This window comes from Dryobates pubescens (genome assembly GCF_014839835.1).
Source record: "Dryobates pubescens isolate bDryPub1 chromosome 41 unlocalized genomic scaffold, bDryPub1.pri SUPER_41_unloc_2, whole genome shotgun sequence".
Lineage (NCBI taxonomy): Eukaryota > Metazoa > Chordata > Aves > Piciformes > Picidae > Dryobates > Dryobates pubescens.
Window position 1 is genome coordinate 168,303 of NW_026530686.1, and position 25,141 is coordinate 193,443.

The 25,141-nt window shown below is 69.4% G+C and overlaps 7 protein-coding genes across 8 annotated transcripts; 5 read left to right on the forward strand and 2 right to left on the reverse strand.

The window, feature by feature from the left end:
* Positions 1-487: 487 nt before the first annotated feature.
* MPZ (myelin protein zero) lies at positions 488-2,511 on the forward strand. Its single transcript, XM_054179232.1, has 6 exons — positions 488-742; positions 1,167-1,333; positions 1,443-1,656; positions 1,753-1,888; positions 1,992-2,052; positions 2,167-2,511. The coding sequence occupies exons 1-6, from the start codon at positions 676-678 to the stop codon at positions 2,269-2,271; spliced, it is 750 nt and encodes a 249-aa protein (XP_054035207.1). The 5' UTR covers positions 488-675; the 3' UTR covers positions 2,272-2,511.
* Positions 2,512-4,961: 2,450 nt separating this feature from the next.
* PCP4L1 (Purkinje cell protein 4 like 1) lies at positions 4,962-5,951 on the reverse strand. The gene is made up of 3 exons (XM_054179233.1): positions 5,917-5,951; positions 5,587-5,644; positions 4,962-5,259 (listed from the first exon to the last, which is right to left on the reverse strand). The coding sequence occupies exons 1-3, from the start codon at positions 5,923-5,925 to the stop codon at positions 5,120-5,122; spliced, it is 207 nt and encodes a 68-aa protein (XP_054035208.1). The 5' UTR covers positions 5,926-5,951; the 3' UTR covers positions 4,962-5,119.
* Positions 5,952-6,944: 993 nt separating this feature from the next.
* Positions 6,945-9,358, forward strand: NR1I3 (nuclear receptor subfamily 1 group I member 3). The gene is made up of 8 exons (XM_054179234.1): positions 6,945-7,147; positions 7,538-7,668; positions 8,026-8,198; positions 8,287-8,486; positions 8,580-8,725; positions 8,813-8,929; positions 9,007-9,112; positions 9,205-9,358. The coding sequence occupies exons 1-8, from the start codon at positions 6,966-6,968 to the stop codon at positions 9,332-9,334; spliced, it is 1,185 nt and encodes a 394-aa protein (XP_054035209.1). The 5' UTR covers positions 6,945-6,965; the 3' UTR covers positions 9,335-9,358.
* Positions 9,359-9,807: 449 nt separating this feature from the next.
* Positions 9,808-15,746, reverse strand: TOMM40L (translocase of outer mitochondrial membrane 40 like). Of its 2 annotated transcripts, none has more exons than XM_054179217.1 (9): positions 15,553-15,745; positions 15,070-15,137; positions 14,858-14,950; positions 13,260-13,361; positions 13,070-13,175; positions 10,582-10,704; positions 10,378-10,454; positions 10,176-10,278; positions 9,808-10,099 (listed from the first exon to the last, which is right to left on the reverse strand). In XM_054179217.1, the coding sequence occupies exons 1-9, from the start codon at positions 15,650-15,652 to the stop codon at positions 9,960-9,962; spliced, it is 912 nt and encodes a 303-aa protein (XP_054035192.1). In that variant the 5' UTR covers positions 15,653-15,745; the 3' UTR covers positions 9,808-9,959. The 2 variants fall into 2 exon arrangements, with proteins under 2 accessions (XP_054035192.1, XP_054035193.1); XM_054179218.1 differs by having other exon boundaries at positions 9,968-10,099; positions 10,378-10,449; positions 15,553-15,746.
* A 1,668-nt stretch (positions 15,747-17,414) lies between these two features.
* LOC128899620 (apolipoprotein A-II-like) lies at positions 17,415-17,854 on the forward strand. Its single transcript, XM_054179235.1, has 2 exons — positions 17,415-17,643; positions 17,730-17,854. Exons 1-2 carry the CDS (start codon positions 17,444-17,446, stop codon positions 17,845-17,847), a joined length of 318 nt encoding a protein of 105 aa, XP_054035210.1. The 5' UTR covers positions 17,415-17,443; the 3' UTR covers positions 17,848-17,854.
* A 374-nt stretch (positions 17,855-18,228) lies between these two features.
* On the forward strand, positions 18,229-19,434 carry UFC1 (ubiquitin-fold modifier conjugating enzyme 1). The gene is made up of 6 exons (XM_054179185.1): positions 18,229-18,363; positions 18,468-18,535; positions 18,660-18,723; positions 18,813-18,889; positions 19,000-19,090; positions 19,205-19,434. The coding sequence occupies exons 1-6, from the start codon at positions 18,241-18,243 to the stop codon at positions 19,274-19,276; spliced, it is 495 nt and encodes a 164-aa protein (XP_054035160.1). The 5' UTR covers positions 18,229-18,240; the 3' UTR covers positions 19,277-19,434.
* A 231-nt stretch (positions 19,435-19,665) lies between these two features.
* USP21 (ubiquitin specific peptidase 21) lies at positions 19,666-25,055 on the forward strand. The gene is made up of 14 exons (XM_054179190.1): positions 19,666-19,750; positions 20,455-20,539; positions 20,612-21,398; positions 22,336-22,395; positions 22,774-22,897; positions 22,997-23,108; positions 23,382-23,519; positions 23,631-23,695; positions 23,800-23,903; positions 23,981-24,067; positions 24,145-24,223; positions 24,392-24,499; positions 24,595-24,709; positions 24,829-25,055. Exons 3-14 carry the CDS (start codon positions 20,637-20,639, stop codon positions 24,917-24,919), a joined length of 1,845 nt encoding a protein of 614 aa, XP_054035165.1. The 5' UTR covers positions 19,666-19,750; positions 20,455-20,539; positions 20,612-20,636; the 3' UTR covers positions 24,920-25,055.
* Positions 25,056-25,141: the final 86 nt, after the last annotated feature.

A 25,141-nucleotide genomic window follows, 5' to 3' on the forward strand; every position in this document is an offset into this window, starting at 1 on the left:
GGGAGGGCTCTGAGCCAAGCCCTGTCCGGGGCTCTGCGGGGGGCGGGGGCACTTCGGTGGCTCCCCGGGGATGGAGCTACCCTGGTCCGTCGCTGCCCTCTCAAAAGCTGAATTTTCACCCCAAAATGGAGCCGGAGCAGAGGCTGCTGGGACCCCGCTTGGCTGGAGCTGGCAGTGCCAGCCGGGGGCACACCGGTGGCTGCCGGCAGGACGGGAGGGGGCACACCGGTGACCCGCGGCACGGTCAGCACAAGACCCCAAAGCCCACCGAGCGGGTCCGTCCTTGGGATCAGCCGGCGAGCGCATCCCTGCGCCGGTGCCCACCGGCTTCGGCCGCATTCCTGCCGGGCCGCCTCCGCCACGGGCGAGAATGCGGCCGGACAAAGGGCACTGTGTGCCCAGCCCCCCCCCCCCTCGCTGCGTGCTGCCCCCTCCTCGCCCATCACCGAGCTAAATGCCGCCTTTGAGCCCCGGGGCCCCAGCACCCCCGGGCCCCCACCGCCCCGGCTGCCCGGCGCCCATTGGCCCGAGGCCGGGGCGCCGCTGGCATCATTCGGGCGCTGCTCGCTCTTAAACCTCGGCCCCCGTGCCCCTGGCACCCTCCGGCAGCCGCCGTGCCCCGCGCACCACCAGCCCTCAATGCGGCTCGGAGCCAGCCGGTGACAGGCAGCCACCATGTCGCAGGGCGCCAGCGGCAGCGGCAGCCTCCTCCTCCTCCTCGCTGGGTTCCTCTCGGTGCTGGGTAAGCTGGGCACAGGGCACCGGGGCTGCCGGGCCTGAAACCGTGATCCTGGGGGTTACTGGGGGGCTCTAGACCCCTGGGAAGTGGTCTTGGGGCTGCTTTAGGGGACGATGCTCCGGGATGGGATCTGCTGCCCTGCCCCAGTGGCTGTCACTGGGCTGCCTGGCATCAGCAACCTCCCTGGGGATGGGCAAGGGGTGCTGGGTGCCAAGAGCAGCCCTGCCAGCATCCCTGGGTGCCAGGACACATCGAGCCGGCTGTGGGGACACCAGGGCTGAGGCTTCCCTCAAAGGTCTCAGCCCTGATGGCACAAAGAGTCCCCTGTGCTGCTTCGGGGCCAACAGAAGCCCTCCGGTGCCGGCACAGGGCTGCGCATGGGGCCGGTCCCCTCTGGGGCTGACGAGTTTGTGCCCCCCCCGGGCAGGGCCGTCCCCGACGTGGTCCATCCACGTGTACACGCAGCGGGAGGTGCACGGCACCGTGGGCTCCCACGTCACGCTGTCCTGCAGCTTCTGGTCCAGCGAGTGGATCTCCGACGACATCTCCATCACCTGGCACTTCCAAGCCGAGGGTTCCCGCGACAGCACCTCCGTGAGCGGCGCTTCGGGGCGGGGGGAAGGGCTGGGGGGTGGCCCTGCTCGTGGCCCCGAGCCGCCCTCGCCCCCTCCTCCAACGTCCCTCTGTCTGTCCCCGTCGCTAGATCTTCCACTACGCCAAGGGGCAGCCCTACGTGGGTGATGTGGGCAGCTTCAAGGAGCGGTTGGAGTGGGTGGGCAACCCCCGGCGCAAGGACGGCTCCATCGTCCTCTACAACCTGGACTACACCGACAACGGCACCTTCACCTGCGACGTCAAGAACCCCCCCGACATCGTGGGCAAGTCCTCCCAGGTCACCCTCTACGTCTTCGAGAAAGGTACAGCACCACCGGCGGCCCCCTCCGCCCCCCGCTCGCCCCGCTCTGGCTGCGGGAAGGGGGAGGGCGGCTAACGGGGCACCGGTGTCCCCGCAGTGCCCACCCGCTACGGCGTGGTGCTAGGCTCCGTCATCGGCGGTGCCCTGCTGCTGGTGGCCCTGCTGGTGGCCGTGGTCTACCTGCTGCGCTACTGCTGGCTGCGGCGCCAGGCCAGCCTGCAGCGACGCCTGAGGTGAGCTCAGGGGAGGGGGCAAAACCCACCGCGAAGTGGGACTGCTGGGTGGCGCCGGGAGGGGTCTGAGCTGCCCTCTTTTGCCTTCCCGCCCCAATTCCAGCGCCATGGAGAAGGGGAAGCTGCAGCGATCGGCCAAGGATGCGTCCAAGCGCGGCCGGCAGGTGAGTGCTGGGGGGAGGGCAAAACGGTCTGGCTGGGCTTATTTGGGGGGTGGGGAGCGGGTCTCCCCCAGAGCAGGGGGTTCTGTGGCTCTGAGGATGCCCCCCTGCCCGCAGGCACCTGTGCTCTATGCCATGCTGGACCACAGCCGCGGCGCCAAGGCAGCGAGCGAGAAGAAAGCCAAGGGAGCCCCGGGAGAGTCCCGCAGGGATAAGAAATAGCGGTTAGCAGGCAGGGAAGGTACCCCGGGGGCGGGCAGCGGGGCCCCACAGGCCCCCAAAGTCATCATGACCATCGAGATGGAGCTGCGGGGGGAGGCCCCGGAGGCCGCTCGCCCCCCGCCCGCCGCCCGCTCCCCCAGCAGGGGCAGCCTCAAGAACGCCCTGAAGAGCATCATCAAACCCAACTCGGGGACCTGACAGCCAGGCCGAGGTGGGGGGACAGCACAAGCCCCCTCCCCAGCTCCGGGGTGGCGCAGGACCCGGCGAGGAGCGGGGTGTGGTCCTCGCCGCGGGTCCCCCAGCCCTGGGGACGCTCTGCTGTCCCCCCTCCCCGTCCCGAAGCCCCTCGGTCGGTACCTTCCTCTGCACAGCCGCTGCCCTGCCCGGCCCCGGGCCCTGCTGTAGTTTTTCTATTTGGAGACACAACCTCTGAGTTTTGAGTCTGTCCCCCCCCCGCCCCAGGCTGCCTCGGTCCCCCCCTCCCCAGGGACCAGGACCCCTCCCTGTCACCTCTCCCCCCAAACCAGTGCCCCAGAGGGTTCCTTTGCCCACGTCCTTGCTCCTTTTCTGGCCGTTTTCTCGTCTCCCCCCGCGACCGACCCCAAATGACGTCGTGGGGTGGCCCTCCCCCCATCTCCCCTCCCCCCGTCTCCTCTCCCCCCTGCTCCTGTCCCACATTAACCCTCCCCTCCCCTCCCCATAACCCCTGAGCCCCCCGTGTCGGCCGGAGCCTCGCGGAGGAGGAGAGGCTGCAGCCAGCCCGGAGGAGCCGCTGGTGCCAACCGCCCCGGAGCTGGGCACCGCTGCCCGATGTGTTCTGTGCCCTGTCCCTGTGTGTCCCCAACCTTCATCTTCATGGTGCCATTAATAAAACTCACATCTCCAGGAGCCCAGCGCCCACCCTGGCTCCTCATTGTCCCCTGCTCGAGGTGGGGGGGTCAGGGAGGATGGCAGAGGGTGGCTGAGCACTCGGTGAACTCATCCCATGGAGGCCCAGCAGGGGATGTGGCATCGCTGCCACTGTGCCTCAGCTCCCCCAGAGGTCTCAAGGGGGTCCTCCATGCACCCCAAGGACCCCACTCGTCCGGGGGGAGCCTGTCCCCATCATGGCTGCACCCCTCCTCTCCATCAGCTCTTAATTAAACTCACACCAATTATACACAGAGGCCGAATCCGTGGGGCTGGGGGGGTGGGGGTGGGTTCCCTCCAGAGCCATTGCCTGGCAGCAGGGCTCGGGGAGGGACCACAGCCCCGGGGTGGGGGGGGGGGGCGCAGTGTGGGTGCAGTGCTGACTGCGCCACCGCCCCAGGGCTGGGTGCCAGCTGCCCAGCCCCATGCCAGCACTCCCCGGGAGCAGACGAGGCTCCCACAGCGGCACTGTGGATGCCGGGACAGGGCGGGGGGGGCCCGGACGGGGCTGGAATTATCCTTTCCCTAATAAGTCTGCGGAGAGAGCAGGGCCGAGCCCGACCCCGGGGCGTCCCCTGGGTCCCTGCTTGGCCACCGCCGCTGTTTGTCTTTCCACGCAGCTATTTCTGCCACCGGGGCCCGGCCTCCCCGGTCACCCCACGGCAGCAGGGGCCACAGGGAGCCGCTGCAAACTCTCCCCCTCGCCCCCTCCAACCTCCCCCGCCCCCCCAAAAAAATGGTTTTATTTTAACCGCCCCAAAAGACTTTTGGGGTTTGCTCTTCTCGGCTTTTTTTTTCCCCCCTTTCTCGTCACCGGCAGGGAGCTCCCGGGGCTGCTCCCGGGGCTGCCGCTGCGAGAGCTGGGGCTGCTCCCGGGGCTGCTCCCGGGGCTGCTCCCGGGGCTGCCGCTGCGAGAGCTGGGGCTGCTCCCGGGGCTGCTCCCGGGGCTGCTCCTGGGGGTGCCACTGCGAGAGCCGCGGCTGGAATCGGTGCCAGGAACGGGTGGTGTTGCCAAGCCCGAGCCCATCTTCGATGCCCGGAGGGTGCTCCTTCATCCACCGAGGAAGAGGAGCGAGGGGCGGCGCCTTCCACCCGAGAAACGAGGCCGCGGCCCCGGGGCTGGCAGCCAGCGGCTGTTTTGGGGGGAAAATCGCCAAACGGGAGGGTGATGGAGCCCCCGGGGGTGGGCAAGGAAACCAATCCCGAGGGGTCCCAGCCCTCATTCTCATCCCAGCCCCCGCACGGACAGCCCGGCCCCAGGGACCTGCAATGCTCTCCACCCAGAGAAGGGGGCCTGAGGGGGGTGTCCCACCCTGGGGGGCAGATGGTCACCCCCTGCCCATCCCCCAACAGAGCACACTCCAGCCCAGCTCCTCCTCCCGATGGTTTATTCTTCACACATGCCAAGAGCCCCCCTCGGGGAGGGGTCGGTGACAATGACAGGAGTGTGAAGGGGGGGAAGAAGTGCGAGGGTGGGGAGCGCTCGGTGCCGGGGAGTCTGCTTCCCAGCGGCTGCGGTGGGGTCTCTGTCCCCCCAGCCGCGCTGCCCACACTTCCTTGGGACGGGACAGAGCTTCCTTCGCCCAGGGGACAGCGCAGTCTGTGTGTCCCCCCAGCCAGCATCAGCAGTGGGGACGGGAAACGATGGAGCCTGCCCCTGGGAAAGGGGCATCTCGGTGCCACTCCCTCCTACAGGGGCCACCTCCGCCCCGGGAGGGGCATAGGGCTCGCCCGTGTGTCCCCCACCACACTCTACATCAACCCCCCCAGCTTCACCCAGGGTCGCGGCTTAGGGGTGGGTGAGGGGCAGGGAAAGGCTGAGCCACCCCCCGGCCCCACCGGCAGAGGACAGGCAGCCCTGGCATGACGGAGCCAGGACCGGATCGTGCCAGAGGGAGGTGCCCGCCGCGGGTGGGGGGTCCTGGGACCCTGGAGCCGTTCAGGGTCCAGATTCCTTCTTCCGCTTCTGGAAGCGGCGGAATTTGCCCTGGATGGCGAGGGCGGCTTTCTCCGTCTCGGGAGCGCTCAGATCGATGTCGATCTCCTCCTCCTCCTCCTTCTTGGGGTCGCCGGCTTTGGCTGGGGGGGGGGGCACGACCAGGACAGAGGCTGCTGCCCTGGTCACAGCCTGGCACCGCCAGACTCACCCTAGCACCCACAGACCACCCTGACCCCCACGCCAGTAGCAGGGAACACCCAGGGGGACACTCTACCCCCCCCCCCCCGCCGCACAAGGGGACAAGGAAAGGGCAGAGCAGGTCCCCAATACCATCCAAGTGTCAACCTCCCTCCCCCCCCCCGCCACCCCTTCCCCCTCCCCAAAGGTGGGAACCAGATCGCGGAGGCTCTGGGGACAGGACCTCCGCGAGGGTCCCGGGAGGTGACACCGGGGCCGGGGGTCCTCACCTTCCTGCTGCCCGCCGGGGGCCTTCGCCGCGGGGGGAGGACACTCGCAAGGGCTGCGCTGCAGAGAAAAGCAGAGAGCCGGGCGTGACACGGGGCCCTCAGAACCGAATCCGCACCGGGGAGGGAGGGGAAAGGCTCCGCTTTACCGGGACCCTCCTCGCGGCCACTGAGGTCTCCTCTCCTATCTAAAGCTCCCGCTCCGGGGTGCAGCATCCTCCCCCCGCCCGGGACGGTGCCCTCCCGGGACCGGTGATACAGGTAACGGAAAATGGGGAAACCCTTTGTAGGCACCGGCACCGGCACCGGCACCGGCACCGGCACCGGCCTCACCTCGCTCATGACCGCTCCGGTGCCGCCGCCGCTGCCGGTGTGCGGAGCCTCGTGCCCAGCCCCTGCCTTTATAGGGGTGTGTCTGAGTGACAACCGGGAGCAGCCAATGGGGCGCGGGGGGCGGGACCGCTGGGGATCTGCTCCCCCACGTGTCAGTCCCGTGTCCCACCCCCCCCCCCGCCCCGAGCCTCGACGCCCCGCGGGGCAGGACCCCGGGAGGGACCAGAGGGGCTGGGGCCGTTGTCACCCCTGGAGCTGCCACTGCCTGGGGCAGGCAGGTAAGGAGGTGCCCTCCCGCGGCGGGGGAGAGGCACTGCTGGGGGGCCCCTGAGGTGGGGATACAGCAGGCACCTCCCCGTGGGGACCTTCCTCTGGGGTCACTGACGGCAGGATGGCCACCGCCATGCTCCCCGTCCCCTACCTGTCCCCTCTGTGTCTGCCTGGCCCTGCGGTCTCCTGCCTGTCCCCTCTGTGTCCTCCATCTCCTGCTTGCCCCCCGTGCCCCCCACGCCTGCCCCTGCCTGTCCCCACTTGCCTCTCCTCCCGCCCCCTGTGCCTGTCCCTGCCTGGCACAACCTCAAGTTCAAGGTTCAAACTCCACAGGGCCCCGGCCGGGTGACAACGGCGAGGAGCAGGGCTCGGGCAGCCCCTCGGTGTCCGGCAGCAAACACCGGGCACCAGCCGCGCCCCTGGGCACCAGGTGCCAGGTAACAGCGCCAGGGGGAAGTGGCCACCATCGGGGGGGTGCCACGGTCGGGTCAGTGGGGCTGGGGCAGGAGGTGGTGGCAGCAGGTGGGTGCCCGAGCGCGGTGTGCCGGGGGACAGAAGGGACACTGCGCCTTTGAGGGGTGCCTGGAGGGGATGGGGCACAGGAGCCGGTGTGGGGGCCAGGGGCCGCGAAGGGGAAGTGCCAGCGGTGGGGCGCGGTGCCAGGTGTGGCTCCGGTGTGAGCCTTGCTGGGAGTACACCCACGCCTCACACACACATCCTGCGGGCTCGGTGCCTGCCGCTGTCACCCGGGCCAGCTGCTGGCACTTGTGTCCCCAGCCATGTCCGTGTCGAGCGCCTCAGACGCAGAGGGCAGCCCCTGGCCGCCGCCAGGGCCCCAGGTACCCAGGGGGGAAGAGGAATCGGAGCCCGGGGAGGAGAAGGTCTGTGCCGTCTGCGGGGACCGTGCCAGCGGCTACCACTTCCACGTCATGACCTGCGAGGGCTGCAAAGGCTTCTTCAGGTGGGGGCTGCCACCCGGGGGGGCTGCTCTGTGGCACGGGGCAGGTGCCAGGGCACCAGGTGGGGTGGGACAGGGTGGAGTGAGGGGGCTGGGACAGGACAGGGTGGGAAAGGACAACACGGGATGGGGCAGGGTGTGACAGGACCAGATGGGGCAGGAGGGAATGTGACCAAAAGGGACGGAGCAGGATGGGATGGGAGAAGGCACAGCACACAGTGGGATGGAAGCAGGTGGTCTCATGGACAGGGGCTGCCACCTCATGCTTGGGGTCTTGTGGGCTGAAGGTGACCCCCACCCTGGCACCCTGGACCGTCCCAGCCCCTGCTGTCCCTCTGTCACCCTCAGGGACGGGCAGTGACAGTCCCCATGGCCATCCCTGTGTGCCTTCAGGCGTTCCATCATCAAGGGTGTCCACTTCGCCTGCCCCTTCTCCCGGAGCTGCCCTGTCACCAAGGCCAAGCGGCGGCAGTGCCAGGCCTGCCGCCTCCAGAAGTGCTTCGACGTGGGCATGAGGAAGGACAGTGAGTGCGGTGGCACCGGCACGTGGGGTGACACAGGGGAGACCAGAGGGGAGGAGGGGGACATGGGACATGGGGGAAAAGGGGCGAGGGGGAGTCTGGAGGCAACAAGGGAGAATATGAGACAGAGAGGACCAGCCTGGGTTGGGTGGCAGGGGTGGGCATGGGGGCAGAGCTGATGGGGCAGCCAAGGGACAAAGTGACAGCAAGGGCCAGGGCCATAGGTCTGACACTGCGCAGGTGCGGGAGAGAGGGGACAAGGGGAAGCCCCCTGGGGAGAAGGGACCACGGGGTGCTGGCATCTCCGAGCACCGCGGGTCCGTGCCACCGGTAACCCGGTGCCCGGGCCGGCGGTGGCAGTGATCATGTCGGAGGAGGCGCTGCAGCAGCGGCGGGCGCTGCGCTGGCGGCGGCGCTTGGCCCGGGAGCAGCCGGCGGGGCTAACGGCGGAGCAGGAGGAGCTCATCGCCCTCCTCACCACCGCCCACCAGCGCAACTTCGACTCCAGCTTCTCCCAGTTCACTGACTACTGGGTGAGCCGAGACCCCCGGCCCGCGCCCCAGCCAGCCCCGCGGGCCCCTCGGCTCGGTGCTAACGGCCCGGCCGCTGCCGCCGTCGCAGCCTGCCGTGCGCCTCTGCCTCCTCAGCCCGCGGCCGCAGAGCCCCTCGGAGTCGGGGGGCCCCGCGGCGCGGCCGCAGCCGGACTGCCTGGACGAGGATGTGCTGCCCGATGTCTTCTCCATGCTGCCGCACTTCGCAGACCTCAGCACCTTCATGATCCAGCAGGTCATCAGCTTCGCCAAGGAGATTCCAGCCTTCAGGTCCGCGGGGAAGGGGGAGGGGAGAGACACACGGGCAGGAGACCCCCCCCGAGTGTCACGCCCATGCCCTGACGCCTGGCCTGGCCCCGGCAGGAGCTTGCCCATCAATGATCAGATCTCGCTGCTGAAGGGATCCGCGCTGGATATCTACCAAGTCCAGTTCAACACAGTCTTCAACGCCGAGACCAACGCCTGGGAGTGCGGCCAGCACTGCTACACCATCGAGGACGGAGCCCTGGGTGAGGAGAGGGGGCGCCGGCCCCGGGGAGCTGGGGACAGCCACGTCCCCGTCCGGGTTTAGTCCCTCACGGCCACGCTTCCCCCAGTCGGCTTCCAGCAGATCTACCTGGAGCCGCTGCTCAAGTTCCACATCAGCCTGAAGAAGCTGCAGCTCCACGAGGCGGAGTATGCCCTGCTGCAGGCTGTGCTGCTCTTCTCGCGAGGTAGGGGCAGGCCGCGGGGGCTCCGGGGGCATCAGGAGGCCCCCCGGGCCCTGCTGACGCCCACCCTGCACCCTCAGACGATGCCAACCTCATCCAGAGGGACTTCATCGACCAGTACCAGGAGAAGGCTGCCCTGACGCTCAAGAGCTACATTGACCACTGCCACCCCAAGCCCGAGGGCAGGTACCAGGGACGAGGACAGGCAGCGGCGGCCGCGGTCCCCTCCACCACAGGGATCCGAGCCAAGCATCCTGCCCCTGTCCCTCCCTCCCCAGGTTCCTCTACGCCAAGCTGCTGCTGCTGCTGACGGAGCTGCAGACGCTGAAGGTGGAATACACTCGGCAGATCCTCCACATCGAGGACCTCTCCAGCATGACGCCGCTGCTCACCGAGATCATCAGCTAGCGCTGGCGCCCCGCCCCCCGCCCTCGGCGCCCCGCCCCGCCCCGCCCCCCGCCTCACGGCCTTGGCGCTATGCCCCCCGACCACGCCCCCGAGCCCCGGCGCCACGCCCCCGGCCCCAGCGCGGTGCCCGCCGGGGCTGGCCCCGGACCCCCGGCGCTCTCCCCGGACCCCCGGCGCTCTCCCCGGGCCCCCAGAGCACTTCGCAGGCAGAGTAAAGCTCCTTTATTTTTCCAGGCTCCCTGGGTGTGAGCTCCGTGAGGGGCACCGCCGGCACCTCCAGCCCCCACCACGGCCTGGAGCCAGCCCCTGTGCTGCCAGGAGGGAACGGGGGGGTGGGCGGAGCAGGGGTGGGGGGTGGAGGGCAGCGTGGCACTGTGGTCACCAGGGTGGCACAGGCCCCAGAGGAGGCTGAGGGAAGCCCCCAGCCCCCAGCGGCTCCTCAGCCCAAAGGTGCTGACGGCCACCATGCCGCGGCCCCCAGCTGGGAGGGGACCAGGTCTCCCCCCTGCCTCCACAGGCTCCCTCGGCACCGTGGCACGAGAGCAAGGCCCGGCTGGCACCTCCGTGGCACGGCACGGCGGCTCCCTGAGCAGGATGGTGGCAGCTGCCGCCCCCCCCGCAGCCCTCAGCCCACGATGACGCTGAAGCCGCAGTGGAATCGATTCTTCCAGTGGTTGAGGAAGGCACCCAGGGCCAGGGTGACAGGCAGGGGGGGCAGCTTCTTCTCCAGCACCCCCCCCACGCTCCAGTTACTGTCCAGGAGCCCTGCGAGGAGGGGACAGGGTGAGCGCCCCCAGGCGGCGGCCAGGGCGGGGTGGGCACTGCAGGGCTCCCTGCTCACCTCTGAAGACCACATTGGCTTGAGGCAGGTTGAGCTGATAGCCGAAGGCGAAGGTGGTGTCCTGCAGCCGCGTGTTGGCCTCCAGCTCCACCCCCACCTGCACCTGGAGCGGGGGAAGGAAAGGTCAGGGGACAATGAGGACAGGCAGGGGACAGGCAGGGGACAGGCAGGGGACAGGCAGGGGACAGGCAGGGGAGCTCACCTGCTCGTTGGCTCGGTGGTAGTAGCTGGCGTGGGCACCGCCGTAGCCGACGTTCAGCGTCGCCACCCACTTCTGAGCTGGAAGAGAGAGGCAAAGCAGAGGGCAAGGGGAGCCAGGCGGTGCCCCCCCGGGGCTAGGGGGGTGGCTGGGACCCCCTCCCCAGGCTGTGCCCCCGGCCCCCTGGCACAAAGGGCAGCCCTGTACCTGTGTATTTGCCTGCCAGGGTCAGGATGGCTCCCTCCTCGCCCGGGCGCCGGTGGTAAACCATCTCCCCCCCCAGCACCAGGCGGGGGGAGACGCTCTGCAGGAAGTGAGCCACCAGGATCACTGTGGGGACAGCACAGGGACAGTGTCACCCCCCCAGGATCAGCGTGGGGACAGCACAGGGACGGTGTCACCCCCCCAGGATCACTGTGGGGACAGCACAGGGACGGTGCCACCCCCCCAGGATCAGCGTGGGCACAGCACAGGGACGGTGTCACCCCCCAGGATCAGCGTGGGGACAGCACAGGGACGGTGTCACCCCCCAGGATCAGCGTGGGGACAGCACAGGGACGGTGTCACCCCCCCAGGATCAGCGTGGGGACAGCACAGGGACGGTGTCACCCCCCCAGGATCACTGTGGGGACAGCACAGGGATGGTGTCACCCCCCCAGGATCAGCGTGGGGACAGCACAGGGACGGTGTCACCCCCCCAGGATCAGCGTGGGGACAGCACAGGGACAGTGTCACCCCCCCAGGATCACTGAGGGGACAGCACAGGGACGGTGTCACCCCCCCAGGATCACTGTGGGGACAGCACAGGGATGGTGTCACCCCCCCAGGATCAGCGTGGGGACAGCACAGGGACGGTGTCACCCCCCCAGGATCACTGAGGGGACAGCACAGGGACAGTGTCACCCCCCCAGGATCACTGAGGGGACAGCACAGGGATGGTGTCACCCCCCCAGGATCACTGAGGGGACAGCACAGGGACAGTGTCACCCCCCCAGGATCACTGAGGGGACAGCACAGGGACAGTGTCACCCCCCCAGGATCACTGTGGGGACAGCACAGGGACGGTGCCACCCCCCCAGGATCACTGAGGGGACAGCACAGGGACGGTGTCACCCCCCCAGGATCACTGAGGGGACAGCACAGGGACAGTGTCACCCCCCCAGGATCACTGAGGGGACAGCACAGGGACAGTGTCACCCCCCCAGGATCACTGAGGGGACAGCACAGGGACAGTGTCACCCCCCCAGGATCACTGTGGGGACAGCACAGGGACGGTGCCACCCCCCCAGGATCACTGAGGGGACAGCACAGGGACGGTGTCACCCCCCCAGGATCACTGAGGGGACAGCACAGGGACGGTGCCACCCCCCCAGGATCAGCGTGGGGACAGCACAGGGACAGTGTCACCCCCCCAGGATCAGCGTGGGGACAGCACAGGGACGGTGCCACCCCCCAGGATCACTGTGGGGACAGCACAGGGACAGTGTCACCCCCCCAGGATCAGCGTGGGGACAGCACAGGGACGGTGCCACCCCCCCAGGATCACTGTGGGGACAGCACAGGGACAGTGTCACCCCCCCAGGATCAGCGTGGGGACAGCACAGGGACGGTGTCACCCCCCCAGGATCACTGAGGGGACAGCACAGGGACGGTGCCACCCCCCAGGATCACTGAGGGGACAGCACAGGGACGGTGCCACCCCCCCAGGATCAGCGTGGGGACAGCACAGGGACGGTGTCACCCCCCCAGGATCAGCGTGGGGACAGCACAGGGATGGTGTCACCCCCCCAGGATCAGCGTGGGGACAGCACAGGGACGGTGTCACCCCCCCAGGATCACTGTGGGGACAGCACAGGGATGGTGTCACCCCCCCCAGGATCAGCGTGGGCACAGCACAGGGATGGTGTCACCCCCCCAGGATCACTGTGGGGACAGCACAGGGATGGTGCCACCCCCCCAGGATCAGCGTGGGGACAGCACAGGGATGGTGCCACCCCTCAGGATCACTGAGGGGACAGCACAGGGACGGTGCCACCCCCCCAGGATCAGCGTGGGGACAGCACAGGGATGGTGCCACCCCCCCAGGATCACTGTGGGGACAGCACAGGGACGGTGCCACCCCTCAGGATCACTGAGGGGACAGCACAGGGACGGTGCCACCCCCCAGGATCACTGTGGGCACAGCACAGGGACGGTGTCACCCCCCCAGGATCAGCGTGGGGACAGCACAGGGACGGTGCCACCCCCCAGGATCAGCGTGGGCACAGCACAGGGACGGTGCCACCCCCCCAGGATCAGCGTGGGGACAGCACAGGGACGGTGCCACCCCCCAGGATCACTGAGGGGACAGCACAGGGACAGTGCCACCCCCCCAGGATCAGCGTGGGCACAGCACAGGGACAGTGTCACCCCCCCAGGATCAGCGTGGGGACAGCACAGGGACGGTGCCACCCCCCAGGATCACTGAGGGGACAGCACAGGGACGGTGCCACCCCCCCAGGATCAGCGTGGGGACAGCACAGGGACGGTGCCACCCCTCAGGATCACTGAGGGGACAGCACAGGGACGGTGTCACCCCCCCAGGATCAGCATGGGCACAGCACAGGGACAGTGTCACCCCCCAGGATCAGCGTGGGCACAGCACAGGGACGGTGCCCCCCGTGGCCTGGCACAGGCTGGGCACTGCCCTGCTCACCAGACTCGCCCAGCAGGTCAGGGTTGCCCAGGGTGAGGGTGGCAGTGCAGTCGTCCCCCCGGTACTCGCCGTCGAACTGCCAGGTGACGAACTTGGCCTGGTGAGTCTGGCAAGGGATTGGCACCGTGGCAGGGCCTGCCAGCGCCCACCCCCAGTGCCCCCCTCCCCCCCAGCACCCCCCTGGCCCCACCTGGAAGACAGCTTTGGTGCGCAGGCGCTCGGCCACGAGGTGCAGCACCTGGGCGTTGAGGCTGCCGCTGTTGTCCATGTCCCCAACCAGCGTGGGGAACACCTGGGGGCACGGGGGGGGGGCATCAGCTGGGGGCACAGGGACACCCCTGCCCCTGCTTTGAGTCAGGCTGAGGCCCCCCCCGGTGCCCCAGATGACCTTAGTCATAATTAATTATACATAGAATACACAGAATAAACCAGGTTGGAAGAGACCTTCAAGATCACCGCGTCCAACCCCTCAACCAATCCAACACCGCCCAAACAACTAACCCCCGGCACCAAGCACCCCATCAAGCCTCCTCCTGAACACCTCCAGTGATGGCGACTCCACCACCTCCCCAGGCAGCCCATTCCAATGGGCAATCTCTCTCTCTGTATAGAAATTCTTCCTCACATCCAACCTAAACCTCCCCTGGCGCAGCCCAAGACTGTGTCCTCTTGTTCTGGTACTGGCCGCCTGGGAGAAGAGACCAACATCCGCCTGTCTACAACCTCCCTTCAGGTAGTTGTGGAGAGCAATAAGGTCACCCCTGAGTCTCCTCTTCTCCAGGCTAAGCAACCCCAGCTCCCTCAGCCTCTCCTCACAGGGCTGTGCTCCAAGCACCTCACCAACTTTGTTGCCCTTCTCTGGACTCGTTCCAGCAGCTCAACCTCCTTCCTGACCTGAGGGGCCCAGAACTGGACACAGGACTCAAGGTGCAGCCTAACCAGTGCAGTGTCCAGGGGCAGAATGACCTCCCTGCTCCTGCTGGCCACACTGTTCCTGATGCAGGCCAGAATGCCATTGGCCCTCTTAGCTGCCTGGGCACACTGCAGGCTCATGTTCAGCCCCAAGTCCCGTTCCACCTGGCTGCTCTCCAGCCACTCTGACCCCAGCCTGTAGCTCTGCATGGGGTTGTTGTGGCCAATGTGCTGCCCCTGGCACTTGGATGTGTTCCATCTCCTGCCCTTGGCCTCTGCCCATCTGCCCAGCCTGTCCAGGTCCCTCTGCAGAGCCTCTCTGCCCTCCAGCAGATCAACTCCTGCCCCCAGCTTGGTGTCATCTGCAGATTTACTGCTGATGGACTCAATGCCCTCATCCAGATCATCAATAAAGATGTTAAAGAGCACAGGGCCCAGCACTGCTCCCTGGGGCACACCACTGGTGCCTGGCTGCCAGCTGGATGTGGCACCATTCACCACCACTCTCTGGGCTCAGCCTCCAGCCAGTTCCTAACCCATCACAGTGTGCTCCCATCCAAGCCAGGGGCTGACAGCTTGGCCAGGAGTCTGCTGTGGGGGACAGTGTCAAAGGCCTTGCTGAAGTCCAGGTAGACTACCCATCCTGCTGTGGTCCAGAGCCTTGTGGGCACCCCAGGGCCACCGGCTGCCCACCGCCCCAGGACCACCCTCAGAGCACCCCCAGGGCCACCAGCTGCCCACCACCCCAGGACCACCCTCAGAGCACCCCCAGGGCCACCAGCTGCCCACCGCCCCAGGACCACCCTCAGAGCACCCCCAGGGCCACCGGCTGCCCACCGCCCCAGGACCACCCTCAGGGCACCCCCAGGACCTCACCTCGGTGGGGCTGAGCTGCCTGTCACCTACAAAGGTGGCATTGAAGTGGTAGTTGGAGGGCCCAAGGGTGCTCATGTGAACCGTGTGTGTCACCTGCGGGGACACCGAATCAGCATGGGGGGGGAGAACCGTGGCGGAGGGGCCAGCCCAGGGGGTGTTACACACCCCCACCCCCCCCCGCCCCGACCCTGCTCTGCGCGGGTCCCTCTGACCTGGAAGTGGCTGCTCAGGGTCTTGTTGACGATGAGCTTCACTCCTTCCATCTGCTGCGGGAAAACCTCTGCGGGGGGACAGCAGGGGACAGTGTGGGGGGAACGGAGCGGGGGGGACGGAGCGGGGGACAGCGCGGGCTGAGCGGCGACAGCGCTGCGGCCCCCCTCCCCCGGGCCAAAGCCACTCCCCGCGGCCATCCCACTCTCCCCGTGCCGGCCATGGGCCGACCCCCACCACCTCCATGCCCCCCGGCCCCGGCTCGTCCCCCCCGCACCGCCGGGACCCAGCCCCGGCACCCTCCCGCTCTCGAGGTCTCCTTCCCTCCTCGCTGCCCCCTTCGCACCCAGTGCCCCCCCAGCCTCGCCCTATGCCCAGCCCCGGTGCCCTCCAGCCCCGGTGCCCTCCCGGCTCCGGGGTCTGGCCTCGGCGCCGGTGACCCTCCGGCGCCGGTGACCCCTCGGGCGCGGCGCCGCCGGCCCCACCTTTGCACTGCCGGTGCAGCTCGTCGAAGCTGCCGGGGCTGCCGAGCGCTTCCCCGCGGCGCGGGGCCCGGGGCGCGGCGGGGCCCAGCAGGTTGCCCATGGCCCTACCGCCGCCCGCCCCCCCCGTCCCCGCCGGCCGCCGCCATCGCGGCCTCCGCTGCCGGAAGCAGCCGCGCCGGGCGCGAAGCCGCCGCCGCCATCTTGAGCACGGGCAGCACTCGGCGCTGATTGGCTGAGCCTGCCCGGGCAGCACTCGGCGCTGATTGGCTGAGCCTGCCCGGGCGGGGCAGTGCCGGCGCCGCTCGGAGCCGTTCCGGGCTCGCCGCCTGCCGCCCCCCGTGTCCCCTCTTGTCCCCACGCGTATCCCCAGCCCCCCCGCATGCCGTGTCCCTCCGTGTCCCCTTGGCCCCGTGCTCCCTGCACGTCCCGACCCTCCTCGTGTCCCCTATAGCTCTGTGTCCCCTCCCCACACCCCTGCGCCTCCTGCTTGGGTCCCAATTTTCCTCCGTGTCGCTCCCACGTCCCCTCCCTGTGTCCTTCCCCGTGTTCGGTCTCCCCCCAGTTTCTCCTGCGTTGTGTCCCTTCCTTGCCCCACGTCCCCAGTACCACATCCCACTCCTTATCCCGTGTCCCCTGGACCTTCCCCAGGTCCCCCTGTCCCTGTCCCTGCTGCCGTCACCAGCAGCTTTCCTGGAAAGGGCTGACGTGGGCAGGGGCTCGGAGAGGAAGGGACCCCGGTGGCCCCACCGGTGGCTCGGGGGACGAAGAGTTTTTGTCCCTGGTGCCGCCCAGGTGCCCTTGAGCTGTGCGTCCCCAAACGCTGCCAGAGCTGGCTCCCGGCCCCACGGCATCGTGTCCGCAGGGTCCCTCGCCACGGATGCCCCCTCCGGGACCCCGCGGTGCCAGCCGCCGCCTGCCCCGCGCTGAGTCACGGCGTCACGTTGGCGGCCGAGGGTCAGCGATAAGACAGGCACCGACCTTTGCCCCTGGGGTGCTGGGGTGGGAGGCGGCCAGCAGCCCCTCTAGGGGTGCAGGGGGATCCTGGGGCTTTGGGATAGTCCTGGGGTGGCTCCGAGGGTGCTGCTGTGCTATGGGGGTGCCACACTCCATATGGCTACAGGTGCCACGGGGACACCACCTGCCTCGGGGCTCCAACGTGTCAACGACCTTGTGCCCAGGGCCAGCGATGAGCCACAAGGCCACCACATGAGGCTACTACAGGTCACAGGGCACCTGCGTGCTGCGGGGCCATCAGCCAAGCCCCCACTCCGGCAGCCCTGGCTCCCAGATCCTCCCCCAGCTGCAATCTCTCTGCCGATGTCACCCACAGCTTGTGTCCTGCCTGGGGCCATGGAGCCTTGGGGACATGGGGACAAGACTCTAGGGTCCAGGGACAGCCTGGCAAGGACGAGGAGGGGCCGTTCCCCGCAGTGACCCTTACCCCTGCGGTGTTTGCTCAGGCTGTGGTGGACACCGGCACGGCCCCCCCGGCCCAGGGGCGGGAGCTGCCCGCGGGGATAAAAGCGGGTCCCGAGAGGGGCACCCCAGAGTCCTGCCCAGGTGAGCAGCAGCTGGCACACAGTGCCCAGGCAGGATGGGGCTGCGCAGCAGGATGGGGACGAAGTATCACAGGAGCAGAGCAGGATGGTGCCAGTGGAGCCATAGGGCTGGGATGGGGCTGTGGGGCTGGGATGAGGTGGGAGGGGGAGGGCAGAGCTGGGGAAGGAGCAGGGCTGAGCTTCCATGGGGTGGGATGTGGCAGGGATGGGGCTCAGTGGGGACACTGCAGCAGTAATGGGGCAGGGCTGGGGGGATGCCATGGGGCAGCAGGGGATGGGGGAGCCCTGGGGAGCCCTGTCCACTGCTGCCCTGTTCCCCCAGCCCTGCTGCAATGAAGGTGGTGGTGGCCTCCCTGCTGCTGCTCTGCGCCTGCTGCGTGCAGGCTGCCATGGTGAGGCGCGAAGCCTCGGAGCCCGAAGCCGCTCCGGCCGCCGAGGACTTCTTCAGCCGCCACTTCCAGTCCCTCTCCGACTTCATGACCAAGGACCTGCCCCAGAGGCTGCAAGTGGAGGAGCTGCGCAGCCAGGCCGAGTATGGGAGGGGGAACGGAGAGGGGGGACAGGGGGTGCCCCTCGGCCAGCCCTCGGCCACCCCCTCACTGACCGACTCTCCCCCAGGACCTACGTGGACCGAGCCAACAAGCAGCTGGCACCACTGGTCCAGGAGGTGCAGAGCAACTTCCTTGGCCTCTTTTCCTCCCTGCTCAAACTGGGCAAGGACGAGGGGAAGCCCTGAGCCTGCCGCGGGGAATCCTCCATCGCCCTCCTCCGTGACAATAAAGATTTGGAGCCACTGCTGCGTCCCGGTGGTTTATTGCGGTTTAAAGACAGCGAACTCCAGCGCAGCCCAGACCGGGACGGGGGCGGGGGGGAGGGGCGGGGGGGAGGGGCGAGGGCGGAGCCCCCGGGGAGGGTGCAAGTGGCCGAGACCAAACGCACTTAGCGCTGCCAGCGTTAAAGATGGAGGCGACAGAGTGGCGTCACGTCCTGCCCGTGCCCCTACCAAAGATGGCGGCGCCGACCCCTCCACTCCCCCTCGCGCGTCATTGCCCCTAAGCAAGATGGCGCCACGAAGCCCGGCGTCACTTCCGCCCCCAGCCAAGATGGCGCCCCTTCCGGCGGCGGGGAGATGGCGGATGAGGCGACGCGGCGGGTGGTGGCGGAGCTGCCGCTGCTGCGGGCGGCGGCGGGGCCGCGGGACCGGGAGGGCTGGGCGGGGCGGCTGAAGGAGGAGTACCGAGCCCTGATCCAGGTGCGCCGGGCCCGGCCCCCCCGAGGCGGGAACCCCCGCTTCTTCTCGGGGCCCCACGGCTCCCCCGCTGTGCCCGGTCCCACTCACTCCCGTTGTCCCCCCAGTACGTGGAGAACAACAAACGCGCCGACAACGACTGGTTTCGCCTAGAGTCCAACGCGGAGGGCACCCGGTGGGTGAACGGGGCCGGGAGGGGACCGGAACGGAGCCTCTCCCTGCCCCGGGGCCGCTCTGGTGTCCCGCGGAGGGGTCCCGGGGCTGACCGGGGCGGGGGGCGGTCTCTCGCTGTGTTGCAGGTGGTTCGGAAAGTGCTGGTACGTCCACGAGTTGCTCAAGTATGAATTTGCCATCGAGTTCGAGGTGACCGGGGGAGGTCTGGGGCTCGTGGGGCCGAGGGGCGGGCGGACCCCGGGGCTGCTGACCCCTACCGTGTGTGTCCCCTTCCCCAGATCCCGGTAACGTACCCGGCCACCGCCCCCGAGATCGCCATCCCCGAGCTGGACGGGAAGACAGCCAAGATGTACAGGTGGGGAGGAGGATCTGGGGGGTTCTGGAGGTGCCCCTGCCCCTGAGGGAGGGGTCTCTGAAGGGGTCCTGCAGGTGCCTGGAGGGCTGACGGCTCCCCCGGCCCCGCAGAGGGGGCAAGATCTGCCTCAGTGACCACTTCAAGCCCCTGTGGGCCAGGAACGTCCCCAAATTCGGCTTGGCTCATCTGATGGCGCTGGGGGTGAGTCGGGAGTGACGCTGGTGGGAGCGGGGGGGACACACATGGAGTGTGACATCGAGGGGGCGTGCCCGTGGGCGGTGTCCCCGTGGGGCTGCTCACCTCCTGTCCCCGCAGCTGGGCCCCTGGCTGGCCGTGGAGATCCCTGACCTCGTCGCCAAAGGCATCGTCCAGCACAAGGAGAAGTGAGCAGCGGGACAGGGTGACAGCGAGAGGGGGGGAGGATGTGTTTGGGGGTGCTCCCTCTGCCTCCATTCCTCCTCCCCAGGAGGCGTCACCCCCTCACGTGTCCCCTGTGCCCCCCTCCCTTCCTGCCGCTTCGCTGCTGCTCCCCAATAAACTGTCCTGCCCGGCCCTTGCCCCCGCCTGCTGCTCGGGGGTGGGGGTGGTCGTGGAGGGGCGGGCGGGTGCGAGGCTGCGGTTCCACGTCAGCGGTGGCCGCTGTGGCTTTAAGGAGCCTGGGGGTGCTGCGGTCCCTTTAAGAGCGGCGCCGGGCGGGGAGGGGACGCCGCGCGGTTGCCTTGGCGCCGAGGTGCGGGCAGGGCCGGGCCCGGCGCATGCGCAGCGCGGAGCGCGAAGCCGGAGGGGGCGGGGCGCGGCGGAGGGAGGAACAAAGATGGCGGCGGGCGGTGCGGGAGTTGTTGCCATGGCGGCCCGCGGCAGGTACCGGCGGGCGGCGGCCCCGCGGGGGTGGCGGGCGGCGGGAGGGGCTCTGCGGGGCAGCGGAGTGTGTGTCCCTTCCGCAGGGCCCCCCGCGGCCGGGTAGGGGTGGGGGATAGGCCCCGGGGGATCGGTGCCCGCGGCGACGGGGGGGAGGTAGGGGCCGGGCGGGACGGGGGTCCCCGGCGCGGGAGCCGGGCGAGTTTGGGGCGGGGGTGGGGTGTGTAGAGACCTTCGGTAAGGGCACGCCCGGCCCCTGCCTGCCGGCTGCACCCGTGGGCTCGGGGCTCGCCGTGCCACAGCCCCCGCGGCTGCACCGCGGCCATCGGGGCCCCGCCGCGGGAACGCGGCCCTGCCCCCCCCGGTTCCGTGCCCTCTGCCTGCCGGTGCCGAGCCGGCGGATCGAGCCCCACCCCCGCTACAGCGTCCTAACCGCTCTCCGGGGACACCCAGTACCGAGCAACGGCAGCCGCTGCCCGGGGCCTGCACCCTCCCCCCGGGCCCGGCGTCGCGGGAGCCGGGAGATGGCTGCCGGTAGCTCTGAACAGTGCCGCGGCGGAGCAGCCTACACCGGGCGGTGCCAAGCACCTCCGTGACTCACTCACCGGCCTGGCAGCGCGGCGCAGCCCGGCGGCTGGGCGAGGGGGGCTGCAGCATCCCCCGGTCCCGTCGTCCGGTGACCCGGAGCCTCTCTGCTTGTGCCGCAGGGCCCCCGCCGACGGGACTCTGCGACCGGCCGCTCGCCGCGGGGGGCTGTGAGCGGAGCCGGCGGGAGGCGGCACGGCGAGAGAGGTGGGTGCGTGCCCCGGTGACCCCGCCTGCCGACGGCTGGCACCGGCATCAGCCCGGTCCCTCTCCCCACAGGGCTCCCCTCCCGGCCGTCTCCACGATGCCCCAAGCCTCGGAGCACCGTGTCGGCCGGGCCCGGGACCACGCCGTCGTCACCTCCCAGCCTAAGGCCACCACCAAGCTGCCCAGCGGGCACCGTGCCCTGAGCCAGGAGCGCCATGCCGCCGCTCTGGCCTCCGCCGCCAACGGCCTCTCCCCGGCGCCCAAACTTCGCCTCCTGCCGCCCCGGCCTGGCCCCGTGGACGACCGCAGCAAGAAACTGGAGCTGGACCGGGGCCGGGCCTCCAAGCGGGGAGAGGCTCTGCGCAGCTCGGCCTGCCGCCGGGGGCCGGTCAAGGCGGACCACGCGGTGCGGGTGCCCGGTTCGCCGCAGGCGGGCATCGTGCCGGGCAGCGCCTCCTTCTCCCTGCCCGCCGGTGCCTCGCTGGCGGGGCGAGAGGCCGAGCGCCGGCGGAGCAACCTGGCCCGCTCCAAATCCATCAGCATCGGGGACCTGAGCCAGGGCGGCGGCGGCGGCAGCCGCACCGAGGACGTGGCGGCGGTGCTGAGCCGGCTGGTGCTGAGGGACTGCGGGCACCAGCTGAGCGCCGGCTCCCTGGCGCTGCGGAGGAGCTCCTCGCTGCGGAGGGTCAGCGTCTCGCCGGGGCTGGACGGGAAGCCCGCGGCGCCGCTGCTCTCCGTCCGGCCCGAGGGCTGCCCCAGGACTTGTACCGCCCCCGACCCCCCGTACATCCCGGCGCCCGGCAGCCCCGCCCTGGGCAGAGCCCTGGCACCCGGCAGGACCGAGGAGAAGGCTGCAGCCGTAAGCGCCTCAGGATTTGTCCTCACGGTCGGGATGTGCCCCGACGCAGCTCCCCAGTGGCAGGGCAGCAGCTTTGCCCCCAGCAGGGCCGGCGGCGCCGCTGGGGTCAGGCGGTGCCGGTCTCGCCTCTCCCTGCTCCGTTCCCTGCCGGCGGGAGGGCTGAGTGCTGCAGGGCCGCTGGCGCTGGTCGCTTCTCTGCCCATTTCCGCATCCGCCCTGTGCCCGCTGGGCAGCCAGGAGCTGACCTCCGCTCGCCCTGGGCCACGTGTCAGGATTAGGTGCCCTGCAATGCCCATGGGGGACGGGAACAGGGCTTGGCCCCCGTGGTGCCACCTCTGCCGGCGGCACGGGGCCACCGCTGCGCCTGCCGAGGTGCCCAGCTCCCCACGCTGCCCTCCTGCACCTCGCCGGTGCCCGTGCCCGGGGCGGGCGGCCGCGTTTGCCTCTGCCCCCCGTTCTCTGGGTGCCCACGGTGGCTTCCCCTGCTAATTAATCTCCCCGAGATGAGCCTCCAGCAAGGCCCAGAATAGCCAAGGGAAATCGGATCAGCTAATGAGCTGTGGGCTTAGGAGAGGCAGAGGGGGCTCGGGCAGCGCCGCTGCCACCAGCGCGGCGCCGGAGCCATGCCGGGGCTGCAGGGAGCCTCGCTGGGGCTGCAGGGGGCCACGCTGGTGGAGCTGCCGCGCAAGCTGCACCGCACGCTGCTCACCCGCCGCGAACTGCAGGGCCGCGGCGCCGCCGCCGCCGACATCTCCGAGTCCGTGGTGCACACCGCGGTCATGGGGCTGCTGCTCGTCAGCGGCCAGGTGAAGCCCCCCGGGGGACCGGGGGAAGGGGAAGCGCCGCCCGTTGGGCCGTCCCTGAGAAGCGGAGGGGCAGCCGGAGGGGTTTGCTGCGTGGGGCTGGGTGTCACTCGTGTCGCTCTGTGTCCCCACAGACACATCACACCCTGCTGCTGGGCTCCGGCCACGTTGGCCTCAGGAACCTGGGCAATACGGTGAGTGCCTGAGTCCCTCTGCGCCCCTCTGGGTCCTTCGAGCCTTCATGCCCCTGTTCCCCTGTCCCTGCATCCCCACGTCCCCCAAACCCTCCTGCTCCCCACTCTGCCTGTCCCCTGAACCCTCCTCTCCCTGCCTCCCCCTGTGCCCATGTCCCCCAAACCCTCCTGTTCCTTCCTGTCCCCCAGTCCCCTGGGCTCTCCTGTTCCTCTCTCCTGGGCTGTCCAAGGGGCCCAGGGTCCGTTGGGCTTTCAGGAGCTGCAACTTCCCCAGAGAGACCCCAGCCCCTTGGGGGTGCAGAGCACAGCCAGGGGTGCAAGGGGGTCGTGCCAAGGGCCGGTGCCCCCCATGGTGCCACGGTGCCCCCTTCTCCGCAGTGCTTCATGAACGCCGTGCTGCAGTGCCTGAGCAGCACCAAGCCGCTGCGGGACTACTGCCTGCGCCGAGACTTCCAGCACGAGCAGCCCCCCGGCCCCCGCGCCCCCCAGGAGCTCACCGAAGGTCAGATGGCTTCCCCCTGCCCCTCCTGCCCCTCCTGCCCCTGCCCCCAGCTCTTACATAAGTGCCTGCTGGACCCTGCCCCCTCCCCTGTGCCCGCAGCCTTCGCCGACGTCATCGCCGCACTCTGGCACCCCGACTCCTCCGAGGCCGTCAACCCTGGGCGCTTCAAGGCTGTGTTCCAGAAGTATGTGCCCTCCTTCACTGGCTACAGGTGAGGCTTTGCCCCCCCACACCCACCCCTGGGCACCCCTGCCAGCCCCAGGGCTGCTGGGGGCCAGCAGTGGACACAACAGATGCATAGAAGCCTCCTCCCTGGAGGTGTTTAAGGCCAGGCTGGAGGTGGCTCTGAGCAGCCTGCTCCGGTGTGAGGAGTCCCTGCCCATGGCCGGGGGGGGGGGGGGCTGGGACTGGGTGAGCCCTGGGGTCCCTTCCAGCCCTGGCAGTTCTGTGATCCTGTATCCCCCCATCCCCCCCTGCCCTGCAGCCAGCAGGATGCCCAAGAGTTCCTCAAGTTCTTCATGGACCGACTGCACGTGGAGATCAACCGCAAGGGGCGCCGGACCCCCAGCATCCTGGCGGACGCCCGCAGGACCCCCGCGCTGGAGGACCCCGAGACGCTGAGGTGAGGGGAGGAGGGTGCCCTGGAGGGGGGACACCACACCGCCTGACTGCCCCCACGCCTGACCCCCTCACGCCTGACCCCTCACACCTGACCCCCTGCCTCTCCCCGCAGCGATGAGGAGCGCGCCAACCAGATGTGGAAGCGGTACCTGGAGAGGGAGGACAGCAAAATCGTGGGTGAGGGCTGCAGGCAGGGCTTGGCACCGCCCTGAGACCCCCCCCAGCCCCCTCAGGGTGCTCTCTGCCCTCAGCCAGCCTCACCCTCCCTGCCTCGCCCCCAGACCTCTTTGTGGGGCAGCTGAAGAGCTGCCTCAAGTGCCAGGCCTGTGGCTACCGTTCCACCACCTTCGAGGTCTTCTGTGATCTCTCCCTGCCCATCCCAAAGGTAGGGACAGGATGCAGCCCCCTCCAGACCCCCAGCCCTTGCCCCTCAGCCCCTGCCTGACCCTTCTCCTCCTGCAGAAGAGCTTTGCCGGTGGGAAGGTTTCGCTCCACGACTGCTTCAGCCTCTTCACCAAGGAGGAGGAGCTGGACTCAGAGAATGCTCCGGTAAGAGCTTGGCCCCACCCCCGGTGCAGCCGCCGTGCCGGTGCAGTCCTCCTCTCACCCGTGCCTACCACCGGTAGGTCTGTGACAAGTGCCGGCAGCGGACGCGGAGCACAAAGAAGCTGACGATCCAGCGCTTCCCCCGCATCCTGGTGCTCCGTATCCTCCGGGGACCCGAGGGAAAGGGGGGCTGGGGAGCCCTCGAGGCGCCGGTCCTGGCGCTGCCTGTGGGGGGTGTCCTGGGAAGGGAGTGGCCGGGGGAAGGGGGGGGGGGGGGCGCTGTGCCTCCAGCCTCTGGGAGCCGCCTTTGCCTTGACTGCCGCCCAGACCTGAACCGGTTCTCCACCACTCGCTACTCCATCAAGAAGTGCTCTGTCTTCGTGGACTTCCCCCTGCAGCAGCTCAACCTGCGGGAGTTCGCCAGCGAGAAGGCGGGTGAGCCGCGGCGGTGGGGGGGGAGCGGGCTCGGGAGGACCGCGACGGGGCGGGACAGGGCAGGGGACAGCGCTGAGCCCTCCCTCCCCCTGCAGGCAGCCCTGTCTACAGCCTCTACGCTCTCTGCAACCACTCGGGCAGCGTCCACTACGGCCACTACACCGCCTTCTGCCGCGACCCCGCCGGCTGGCGCGTCTACAACGACTCCCGGTAGGTGCCCCCCACCCCTCCGTGTGCTCCCTGCCCAGGTGCCTCACCAGGCCTTGGCATCCCCCGCCCTGGCGTGGCTCGGCGTGGCTGGGCTGCGGGGCTGAGGGTGCTGCCCGCAGCGTCTCGCCCATCAGCGAGAACCAGGTGCCGTCCAGCGAGGGCTACGTCCTCTTCTACGAGCTGGAGGAGCCCCCCGGCCGCCGGCCATGAGCCCCTCTCCTGGACCCTCCACTGCAGCTGGGGGGCTGCCCCCTCCCTGAACCCCCACTGCGGGGTGAGGGCAGAGGGGGCTGGGGAGAGGGGTGTGGCTGTCACCTGGGTGGGGCTTTTGTCAATAAATTTACTAAAAAACCCAAAAAGGTGAAGTTTGGTGGTGGGAAGGCGGAGTCTCAGCTGGCTGAGACCCGCCCTGGACACTCTACCTGGGGTGCT